General features: G+C 53.3%; 1 protein-coding gene and 1 non-coding gene across 3 annotated transcripts in view; one reads left to right on the plus strand and one right to left on the minus strand.

Moving 5' to 3' along the window:
* Positions 1-831: 831 nt before the first annotated feature.
* On the plus strand, positions 832-907 carry TRNAS-GGA (transfer RNA serine (anticodon GGA)). The gene has a single exon. It is a non-coding gene; the product is annotated as a tRNA-Ser (tRNA).
* An 8,874-nt stretch (positions 908-9,781) lies between these two features.
* The window catches only part of GOLGA7B (golgin A7 family member B), a 33,224-nt gene continuing 31,068 nt past the window's right edge, over positions 9,782-11,937 (minus strand). For both annotated transcript variants that reach the window (XM_066355264.1, XM_066355263.1), the window contains 2 exons: positions 11,798-11,899; positions 9,782-9,898 (listed from right to left, as the gene is read on the minus strand). In XM_066355264.1, the coding sequence (XP_066211361.1) occupies positions 9,782-9,898; positions 11,798-11,899 (219 nt within the window). The remainder of the gene's footprint in view (positions 9,899-11,797; positions 11,900-11,937) is intronic.

The raw sequence follows: 11,937 nt of genomic DNA on the forward strand, positions 1-11,937 counted from the left end.
GAAGAAATAGCAGCGCCTGTGTTAAGCTCTGTCACCGGGCCCGCTTGGCTAGCCTTCGTGGACACAGACCCGTGAATCACCCCCAGATGGCCTCTTCGACCGTCGACTCAGTTCCAGCCCTGCTTTGGGGAGGTGCCATTCTGAGGGCCAGGAGTTTGATTATGTGTCACTCTGGCTGCTATGGCCCCCTCCCAGGGTCTGGGCATCACAGCCTACCAGCACCGCTGGACTGCAGCCAAGCAGGAACTTCATTCCAGCCTCCGAACAGGGCTGCCAGTCACCTCTCAGGAGCATCATGGAGACTGGAGCGTGAACACTTAACTTTCTCAGGGAGCCAGCTGGGTTTTTCCAGCAGATTCCAGAATGATACCTCCATCCACACTCAGCCCAGGAGGCAAACCTCCCCGGGGACAGCCATTGTGTGCTTTGGTGTGGGCCAGACCCCAGCCACATCCTGTCAGGGGCTGATGTTACGTCTCCTTAGCAACAGATACATACTGGAAAGAGGATGGGAGGGGGCGGGGCAAGGAAGCATGGGCTGGTTAGCTCTACAGATAATGCCTGCCCCTCTTGCAGGGCTTATCCTCTTAGCGAACTGCTATTGAACAGCAAAGTGGTCGAAAGAGTAGGCTGTTAGAGAAAAGTGAGAAGCAAGAAGAGAAAAAACAACCCTCATGAAGGAGAGGAGCTAACACATATGGAACACCTACCATATGCCAAGAACTTGACATATGCATCTTCATTAATCCTTACACTCATCCCAGCAGAGAAATGTTGTTAGTCTATTTTATTACCAAAGAAACTGAGGCTCACAAAGAAAGAGCTGCTAAGGCCCTGGCCGGTTGGCTCAGTGGTAGAGCGTCGGCCTGGAGTGCGGAAGTCCCGGGTTCGATTCCCGGCCAGGGCACACAGGAGAGGCGCCCATCTGCTTCTCCACCCCCTCCCCCTCTCCTTCCTCTCTGTCTCTCTCTTCCCCTCCCGCAGCCGAGGCTCCATTGGAGCAAAGATGGCCCGGGCGCTGGGGATGGCTCCTTGGCCTCTGCCCCAGGCGCTGGAGTGGCTCTGGTCGCAAAAGAGCGACGCCCCGGAGGGGCAGAGCATCGCCCCCTGGTGGGCAGAGCGTCACCTCCTGGTGGGCATGCCGGGTGGATCCCGGTCGGGCACATGTGGGAGTCTGTCTGACTGTCTCTCCCCGTTTCCAGCTTCAGAAAAATACAAAAAAAAAAAGAAAGAGCTGCTAAGGTCACAGGACTAGCTAAGTGGCAAAAAACTGTGACTCAACCCCACAACTATCTGGTTCCAAAGTCTGTGTTCTTAAGCCTTACATAACTTCAGGCCATCTTCAAGTAACTGATGCCTTGGCAGATTGTTTAACCAGTTGTCACTTGGCACCCACAGACTGGACACCTACTGAGTGCTGACATAATTCTAGTGGCTTGGGATATATGTGCGGGTGTCTGTGAGCAGCATGGACAAAGACTCCTAAATGCTCTGGTCACACAGGAGGCACACACAACATAATAGTATGCGGTGTATTAGAGGGTGGTAAGTGCCCATTCAGGTACCTGGGCTCAAGATTACAGGCCTTGAAGGCAGAGACAGAGAGGAAAGAGAGGAGGAAACAGAGAGGCCTCAAAGCCCCACCCCGATGCAGAAGGTGTCTCTGTGCCCAAATGCCACATTCTTAGAGAGGTGATCAAAAGCCAACCCTAGTGCCCTCCATCCCTCCCTCCTTCCTTCCTTCCTTCCTTCCTTCCTTCCTTCCTTCCTTCCTTCCTTCTATCCTTTTTTTATTATTATTTTTTTTACAGAGACAGAGAGAGGGATAGATAGGGACAGACAGACAGGAACGGAGAGAGATGAGAAGCATCAATCATTAGTTTTTCATTGTGACACCTTAGTTGTTCATTGATTGCTTTCTCATATGTGCCTTGACCGTGGGCCTTCAGCAGACGGAATAACCGCTTGCTTAAGCCAGTGGGGTCCAAGCTGGTGAGCTTTGCTCAAACCAGATGAGCCCGTGCTCAAGCTGGTGACCTCGGGGTCTCGAACCTGGATCCTCCGCATCCCAGTCTGACGCTCTATCCACTGCACCACCGCCTGGTTAGGCCTTCCATCTATCCTTAAAATTATCTCTTCCCCCGAGACTCTGGGATCAGATGAACTCAGACTTGAGGCCCAGACACAGCACCCACACACCCTGTAAGTGCTTTACATAAGCTGCCTCCCCTTTCTGAGCCTCCGTTTCTCTGTCCACAAAAGAGAGCCGTAACAACCTCATAGAGCTGTTGTGAGCTTCATGGCTACGAAGCATGTCAGGTGCTCAGTAAAGTGCCTGGATTGATAAAATGTAGCTAATAGGATAAAATCTGTTCCAGGCCCTTTATCCTCCTGGTTCCGTGTCTAGCAGTTCCTGAGTTTACAGCACTCCGTAAGTCATTAATGGCGGTGATGTTAGACCTATAAGACTCCTTCCCAACAAGACACATTTATCACTTAGAGTCACAAATGCGGGGTTCATTTGGGGGCTGGATTACATAGTATCTTCCCTGTGAAAAGCTCCAGCCCTATGTTTAGATCTGTACTGGGGAGCACAGGGCCACTCAGCACCTGTCCATTCCTCTGCCTCTCCAGGGTCTGCAAGCATCCATCTCAAGACCAGGTAGCCCTCTTGATCACCTCTGATCCATCGGTCATCTCCCTGTACCCGTCTTCTCTGTATTCATCCATCCATCCATCTGTCCATCTGTCCATCTCTAGGACTCCAGGCCCAGACTTTCCAAGCAAAGCACTCAGCCCCACCAGGATAAGCCCATCTCAAAGTAATGGCACCAGGGAGCACCAGGCATGGGCTGAGTGGGATGGGATACCCACTTCCTCCCTCCCCTCTCAGGACGGGTGGAGGTCATGAGCAGAGACACAAGATCACATACACAGCAACATCACTGAGAGCAGCTGCCCGGCACAGGGGCTGCCTGAGGTCACTGACTCTTCCCTTTGAGTTATCCGGTGACCACTTGCCATTGAATTGTCTCATCCACAGACTACTCACCTGTCTGCATCTGCCGATGTTACTCAGTGGCACATTGTCCCGGCGGCCTAAGGATTACACATCTGTACATCCTTATCTCTTCCTGCCAGCCTGTGGCGGGCTGCATTTCCCATTCCCCTGCCAAGGCTGAGGCATGGTGACAGGCACTCACAGCAGGGGCGAGGGCAGTGATGGAAATGAGTGAGACAAGCTCCCCATCCCCCCTAGAGTCACCGGGGAACTGGGGACAGAGGGAAGAAGGCCATCACCATGCATGCCATCTTGTAAGCTGTATGGACCGTCTCCCCATTCCGGGGCCTCACTCAGCAGGCTCTCAGGCGGTAGCTGGGCCCCAGACACTTTTCCATTACAGAAATCAATGACTGGAATTACTCCAAAATAACTGGCCCTTCATAGCCCCGCAGAGCTAATTTTTCTGTGTCTGCACGTGCCCAGGCTCTTCTCTTCAGATCTGAAACCTGCCTTCAGCAGTCAATGCAGGTGCTCAGCGAAGCGCCTGGGCAGCGTGAGAGCAGGACTTGGGTCGGACACGTAGGCCCAAGTCTTTGCTCGTAGGTGTGGGCACTTGTCAAGCTACCTAACCACATGGAATGTCAGTTTCCTCATCTATAAGGATTCCACTATCACCACCATCAGAGTATTAGAGAACTAAGTGGAATGCTAATGGACACAAATGTTCCTGGCATATATAAGGGAATCAGTGAACCCTTGGATAAATGTCTGTTTATTCTGTGTAAGGATCTGAAATCTGACCATAAATCTATATCATGAGGCCACCGTATAATGAGTTCCCAGTGTAACTTCAGCAATAACAATAATATCTTACATTGGAGAAACAGACTACCATTTATAAAGATGCATTGACATAATGCTTTCATTTTACAAATGACTAAGCTGAGACTCAGGATAGTTAAGTGAATTACGGAGGGTCCACGAATCGGTGCAGCTCCCTGCTTGCCTTCCTGCTCTCGCCTCCTCCATCATCCCTGATTCAAAAGCACAAATCCCAGGGCGGCTCCAGGACGCTACAGGCCAAGTGCAGCCATCCAGCAGATGCTGAAAAGGCAGGCCCTTAAAACAGCCTCTTAGGGCAAGAGCTGTGAGCTCAGCCGCCTGCCCTGGGCGCTGCCGAGGGAGTAAATCCTCCCACAGTCGCCTGAGAAGGGCCATGGGGGAGTCTGGGAAGGCTGGACACTGAAAAGAAGGAAAGAAACTGACAGACTGAACACTCATTTCATGCCAGACACATGCTCAGCACGGATTCCTCAAACCCAGTTGTTCTCAACTTTTTGCAGGAAGGGGTGAGAGTCACAGAGCCCTTTGAGAATCTCCTGAAAGCTGTGGATTCTGTGCTCCAGATAAGATGACATCACTTTGCATACAAGTGCAGCAGGGCAAGGCTAAGAGCTCCTGGTGTAAACCCGGGCAGTTTGAAGATTTTCTTAGACACTAAGGACCTTTTCTTTTGAACATCTCACCTCTCATCATATCAGATATCTTCATATATATATCCACAGCCCACATTAAATTATACTCACACAAACACACACAAATACACGAGTCGAATTGAATTGCAGTTGACTGACACAATGCTATATTTTGTAGCTATATAATAAAACATTTTCAATTTTGTTCTTTCTTTTCCTATTTTGGAGCCAATAAACTTTTAAAATTTTATTGAAATGTACCATAGGTTCAGAAAAATCCACAAATCTTAAATGTAAAGCTCAGTGAATTCTCAGGAAGGGAGCACACCGGTTGGACTGGCGCTCTGCTGAGAAACAGAGCACCCTGCGGCCGGAAGCCCACCAGCCCCCTCCCACCCCCCGCGCCCCGCGCCCGGGCGGCCACGATCCTGACTCCTAACGCCATAGATTAGTTTCACCTGTATTCAAATTTTTTATAACTAGAATGGTAGAGTTCACACTCATTTTGTGTCTGGCTGCTTTCATGGGACCCATAAACATTTTATGCAGGTGTCAGACATTTTCAGAGGCCTTTGTAAAGCTCGTAGGCTCCCAGGTACTGCTCAAACCAGGGGCTCTCGACCTTGCCTTAATTTTTTTTTAATATTTTTTTATTTTTCAATTTCAGTTGACATATATTAGTTTCAGGTGCATAAAGTGATTGGCCATTATATAACTTACTAATTACCCATCTGACACCATACTTCTCAGTCTTGCCTTTGAAAAACCCGGGTGCCCAGGCTGCACCCCAGAACCATGGGGTCTGGGAACAGAACCAGGCTTCGGCAGTTTGTCTTGCTCCCCGGGTGACATCAGGTGCAGGCAAGCATAAGAAGCGCTGGGCGAGGCGGTTTTGTAAAGCATTAGTATCCCGGTTTTGCTCCTGGCAAAACCGTGGCTCCCGGAGCCTCCACCTCGTGCTCCGGTCCTGAGGCCAGCGCCCAATTCAGATCTGATTTGGGCTCGCAGTAGCACTGCCTTCATCCTGGGTGAACAGGAAAGCCCACAGCAGCTGGGGGTGCGTCCTGCAGAGACCCTCCGCACTGTCCGGACTGCTGGAGCTAGGCAGGGAGGTGGGGTTTTCCAGGTTGCCGACCACCGCCCCTACACTCACAGACACACCGTGCACCACACCTCCAGGAGAAAGGCAGCAAGCATACCAGGGGCTGGCTGTAGGGACAGTCACCATCAACTGGAATCGGCCTTTGCCTCGCGCCTCTGGAAGCCACGGTAAAGTCCTTGCAGGCGGGAGAAGCTGCTGATTTGGGGGACACTGGGAAGTTTCCCACAGCTGAGGAGCTCTGGCCCCGCCGATTCCTGGGTGCAGTACATGATTCCGCCACTTGGGGGCACCACAAGCTCCTGTAAACTGTTGTTTTCAACCCCTACCCCACCCCCCACTCTGCCTTTGGCCAAAGGAAGCTAGAAAGTGGGAGTCCCAGAGGCAATGAGGGGTGGGAGAGGGGAGAAAAAGTCCAGAGCTGCTGGGGTTCCTCTGCTTCCTGGGGCCTGCTGAGGCCTGTCTCTGGCTGACAGGGAGGACCCAGGACAGGCCGCTTCCCCTATCACTGAGCCAGCAGAGGGAAAGCCGGGCTGAAAGAAGCACACCAGGTGCGGCTTCTCTGCCACTGCCCTTCACCAGGCGGCCCCTGTGGGAGGCCCGTGAGGAGTGCAGTCCACCCTCACTCCCTTGATGCCCTGCTCTGGGAGAGACCAGCCCTGCCTCAGAGCCCAGGCACAGCCCCACGCCCTTCCCTGGGAACCTGCCAAATCCTAACCGTAGGACGGCTGAGGACCTCGAGCTGCTGAGGGGTCTCTGGATCTGTCGTCTTCCCCATAGCCTGGAACCGGACTGTCTAGATTCAGTGTCAAGTTCTGCCACTTCCTAGCTGTGTAAACTTGGGCGAGTTACTTAACTTCTGTGAACCTCGATCCCCTCATCTGTAAGGTGGGAGTAATAGCCCACAACATAGAGGGTTGTTATCAGGATTGACTGATGAATTATGTAGCGTCTTAGCCTCGTCCCTAGCACACAATAAGTGCTAAGTAAATGTTAGCTACTACGTTATTATTTGTACTGCTGGTGGCCAAGGCCAGGCAGGTCCACATTGGATTTGGGCAGATGGTAGAGAAACTGTGGAGCCAGAAAGCATTGGGCCATTCTGTTTAATAAAGTCTCACAACGGCAGACAAGCACACAGGCAGGGAAAACCTCTCCAACGGCACACAGACAGCAAAAATGGCGCCTCACAGTGGCCGGCAGGCAACCCACCCACCGCAACTCCCAACCTCTGAGCGCACGCACCCATTGCCTTGTATAGGCCATACACACATGGCACAGCCACGCATTCATGCACCAATCAGGCAAAGGGATTGCAGCTGGTAAACCAGTGAGCAAGCCTAACACAGCTGCCCCACGTTATCACTAATGTAACATGAAGTAAGTAGGTGCAAACAGGATAGACGGAGTGAACCTACAGGAACAGCATCCACGTGACAATCCCCGCACTCCCCAGGTTTGAGCAGCGGCAGCCAGTCCAGCTTGCCCAGGGCTCCAGCTTGCCCAGGGCTCAGGCGAAGGCCCAGCGGCCCTTAGAGCAGTAAGTATAAGCTGGAGAGCTACCCCACCTCTCATTCACTGCCCAGAGAGAACTCCTCCCCATGCCTCCGCCCAGAGGCTGGAGCTGTTGTTCCCAAACTCTGGTGAGTTCCTCTCTTGGCCCAAAGCTTGAGTGTGTGACCCCTGCCTCCCGGTCTTCTCAGGTACTTCTGCCTGGGGCCATACCCCCTTGTGTAAGTGTGAGCACTGCATGAGACCTGGGTTCTAAACTTGGCACTATCAGCACCAGCTAGCTCTGTGACCTGGAGCCAGTCACTCACCCTCTCTGAGCCTTGTTTGGATGATCCTGAAATCCCCTCCCAGCTCTAGCGTATGGTTTTAGCAAAGTGTGTGGCACACAGTCGGTGTTCAATGTTATTTTCTAAGATCCAAGACACAACTCTGCTAGGTTCCAACACCCACATACTTTTCTAGTCTTTAGAACTGAGTAAAAACTGTGATCTAACACCTAACAACCCAACCCAGGGTAAGAGCTCAAGGAATGGGTATTTATTGAATTATTTCTTTACTTACTCTAGACCTGGCTTTCAGTCTAACCTGTTCCCCCCATCCAAGGCCACAGTGCCTCGTGTAAGCTACAGATCAGTGGATCTGGCATGTTGGCCTCCCCATTAGTCTACAAGATCCAAGAAGACATGGTCCATCCTGCAGCGTCAGACCCGCAGCCTCTTCAAGAACACGCTCAGCCCCGCCTCCTCGGCGTGAGGCGGATGGGCAGCCCCCCCTCCCCTCCCTGTGATCCCAGGGCACAGACCTGGTCCGCCATCGCCACAGCTATGGAGAGAAACAGCACAGAGCCTCAAGATGAGCAAATCCTTTTATTGGAAAAAGAAATACTAAAAGGCCACCGCATCACCTGTGCCCAGCCATCCCACTGGAGAGGCACAGGTCAGACACAAGGCCCAGTCACACAGTGGGCCAGGGTGGGCACAGGCCAGGTGTCAGGGGGTTGTGGTGGAGTCCCCTGGACTGCAGCACTGGGGTGATTCTTGGGTCAGAACCCACTTGGGCTCAGGGACTGGGACGCCCTCTCCAACTCTGCATGGGCACCTCCTTCCCACACACTGATCCTGGGTCTTAGCAAAGCAGGTCCCTCTTTGGTTTCAAAAAGCTGCCTGCAGTGGCTGGTCTCTCCCATCCACCTCTAGCACCTCCTGCCGCCTGAGGCCGGCAGCCTCCTCTGTCCGTCCTCAGGGCCCCAGGCCAGGGCAGCTTCCTTCTCACATGTCCGGGCCTTGGCAGCCAGGGACTGGGCTGGATGCCCTCTTGCCTTTCGAGGAAGGGGCTTGCCTTTTCCCCTGCAGGCTGCCAGTGCCTTGGAGTGTCCACGAAGCCTCACTGACACAGCCGTAGAGCCCTGGAGCCTGGCGGCCCGAAGATGCAGCCTCGGTGGCCCTATTGCCTTGTCATGGGGGGCTGGGATGGGGGCGTGGGAGGCCCCGGAGGCTGGCTCTGCTCTCCCAGAACCCCAGCTTCTCTCCTGCTAGAATGTCCACAGTAGAGTTAGGAGGTGGGGAGAACCTTGCAGGTAAGGAAAAGGCCTGGAAGAGCCAAGCCAGCAGCCCTGGGGCACAGGGCAAGGGGCATTAGGACATCTGGTTACAGGGAGACAAGCCGGGCCCAGGCGGAGACGCAGACGCAGACCATCACGCAGGAGGATCAGACAGGATGCAGAGAGGGACAGTCATCGGCCCAGCAGCCAGCGGGACCACACAAGTGTGCTCTCACACACACATGCACCCACACGTGTGTATACATACTCTCACACAGGTGCGCTCAGTCACACACACATACACGTGCATTCCTGCGCACAGTGCACTCGCCTTTGCGCCTGCGTGTGCGCCGCCCACTCACTCACGCGCAGGTTCCAACCTCAGGAAGTTGGCTTCAGTTCTGGAGGCTCAAGCCCCAAGGTTACATCTCTCCACGAAGCACGTCTCCAGACCCCTGTACAACCTCCCAGAGCCCCAGGCTGTGTGTCCCAGGACTAGCGCCTGGTGGCCTATGAAGTCTCAGGAGTTGGATGCTTGGCAAGGCCAAGGTGGCCTCAGGCTTTGGGTGGAGGGCAGGGGAGCCACAGATCCAGAAGAAGTCAGGAGGGGAGGGGACTGAACAGCTAGCTCTCCACCACGGCGCCCATGGTCTGACCAGTCCCATCTCCCCAGACCTCAAATTAAGCGGAGGCAGGATCATAGACAGAGGCCCGGAGGTGGTATGTCTGGGGAGCCACGCGGAGCAGGGACCCGAGGGGAGAGCGTCCTGGGGAGCATGGGACTGCGGAGAGGAATCATGCGGGATGGGAATTCTCTGTGTGACACCCCTGGGCCCTCTCCAGGGTATTGGAAGACTTGCTACAGAAGAAAGGGGCGTCCAAATTGTGTTGTCCCCACCCCATCCCCCATGTGACCCAGGCCAGCCCTAGCGGAAGAGCCAGGTCTGGAAGTGGACCAGTCTTCCAGGGGGTGATGGTAAGGGGGCTCAGCCGATGGCCTGCAGGAGACACTGGCCAGCCACCCTCCCTCCGCCCAAGCAGCACGTGGGCCACAGAAGGACTCAGAAGCGGGTGCTCTGATAGCGCAGTCGCCGCAGGTCTGCAAGGCCCTCGGTCCTGCCGTACACCTCCCTGCTGGGACTCTCGGCCAGTCACCGGGCCCCCGCCCCGCCCCCACCGCCCCCACCGCTGCTGCTGCCGCTGCCGCTGCTGCTGCCGCTGCTGGAGCTGCCGCTGCTGCACCGGTCCTCGTAGATGGAGATCTCGATCTGGGGCAGCGTTAAGGAAACTGTTCCGTTCAGCAGGGCAGACGGGAACCTTGGATGGAGCCCCGCTGGGGAGCAGGAGGCAGAGCTGGTCCTGCCTCCCAGACAGTAAGAACCTGGAGGCCTGGGGGAGCTAGACCCCAGCCCCTCGGGCACACGCAGCTCGGTCACAGGGCCTTGTAGGGCCAGGCACTGTGCCAGTGCACCGCCAGGGTCAGGAGCTCCCATTGTGGTGTCTACCGTATTTCCCCATGAATAAAACACACCTTTTTCCAAAAACTTTGAGGTCTAAAAACTGCGTGCATCGTACACAGTGGTTGTGGCATTTGAAATGCCATAGATGGAACTGAGGACGAGGCAATATATGAAGACAGTGACTCTCATCAAACACAGATGAGGACAAGCTAATGGACGGGAGTTTAGATAGTGATGAGGAGTTGTATGAATGTTATGATGAATAAAACTTGAATTTAATAACTTTATGTAATAGTTTTTTTTTCAAATTTTGGGCCCCAAAATTAAGGTGCATCTTATACATGAGAGTGTCTTATACATGGAGAAATAGGGTAATTACTGAATCCCAGGACATGATGTGTCCAGGATATGGTGTTACTGTACAGGACATGTGAGAACTCTGGTGTCCTGAGTTCAAATTCTACCTCACTCACTCTAGATCTGTGTGACCTTAGACCAGGCACTTTGCTGTTACCTGTCAGTGATCACATCAGTAAAATAGGGATAAACAATAGATAGAATCTTTGGATTGTTGTAAGGCTCAAATGAAATAACACATGCCACTATGCAGCACGTCATACCGGCTCAGTTACAAGCGCCTCTCACTGGGCTTTGTGAACGTGAGATTCTGGTATTTGTGGGTTTTTCACTCTTTCCTCTCAATTTTCTAGTAAAAGTTAATTTTTTTTTTTTTTTTTGACAGAGTCAGAGAGAGGGAAAGATAGGGACAAACAGACAGGAAGGGAGAGAGATGAGAAGCATCAGTTTTTTGTTGCAGCACCTTAGTTGTTCATTGATTGCTTTCCCATATGTGCCTTGACCCGGGGGTTACAGCAGAGCAAGTGACCCCTTGCTCAAGCCAGCGACCTCTGGGCTCAAGCCAGTGACCATGGGGACATGTCTATAATCCCACGCTCAAGCCAGTGACCACGCACTCAAACTGATGAGCCCGCGCTCAAACCGGCGACCTCGGGGTTTCAAACCTTGGTCCACCACATCCCAGTCCGACGCTCTGTCCATTGTGCCACCACTTGGTCAGGCTAAAGGTTAGTTTTTAACCACTCTATTCTTGCTGCTGCTAACTGAGAGGGGAACACACACCTGGACAAGGTGGAGTAAGCAGACCTATAACCTACCCCTCGGCCAGCCTCCTACCTCATTTTTCTCATCTGTGGAAGTGGGGCCGGGGGTCCTACTACCTGGGATTCAGCGAGGTTTACATGAGACTGTGGACATGTGAATGTATGTAGACATTCACATACTCCTTGAGGGCAGTACAGCCTCATAGGTAAGAGTGTGCCTAGGCTCAAATCCTTGAGCCAGGGCCCTCATTTCAGTGTGCTCATCTATAAAGGAAACGTTAACAGTTACCCACATGACAGGGGTGCTACAAGAGTTACATGGATCCATAGTTTCAAAGCACTTCACATGCAACCTGGCATGTATTGAGCACTGAACAAACGCAGCTCAATAAATAAAAGCAAACCCTGAAATTCACAAACAGCAGCAATAACTTACAGTGGGCGAGGAGGGCTGGTGACCAGACGTGGGGAATCTTGGGAAAACCCTGAGCAGAGGCCCCTCGAGGGGTCCCATTTCCTGGCAGCCTCACCACAGACCCCACTGGTTGTCGGCTCTGTGCCCCCCCAGAACAGACAGGAAGGATACAACCCTCATCCCACGCTCCACGGGGTCTGTGAGCAGGAGGCCTCGAGGGGCAAAGATCTTCTCATTCTGCTCTTGGATGTAACGGGAGATCTTCCTGAGCACCTGCAAGGAGAGGGGCTGTCTGAGGAGGAGGGCGCGGC

The sequence above is a fragment of the Saccopteryx leptura genome, chromosome 13 (assembly GCF_036850995.1).
Source record: "Saccopteryx leptura isolate mSacLep1 chromosome 13, mSacLep1_pri_phased_curated, whole genome shotgun sequence".
NCBI classification, from domain to species: Eukaryota; Metazoa; Chordata; class Mammalia; order Chiroptera; family Emballonuridae; genus Saccopteryx; species Saccopteryx leptura.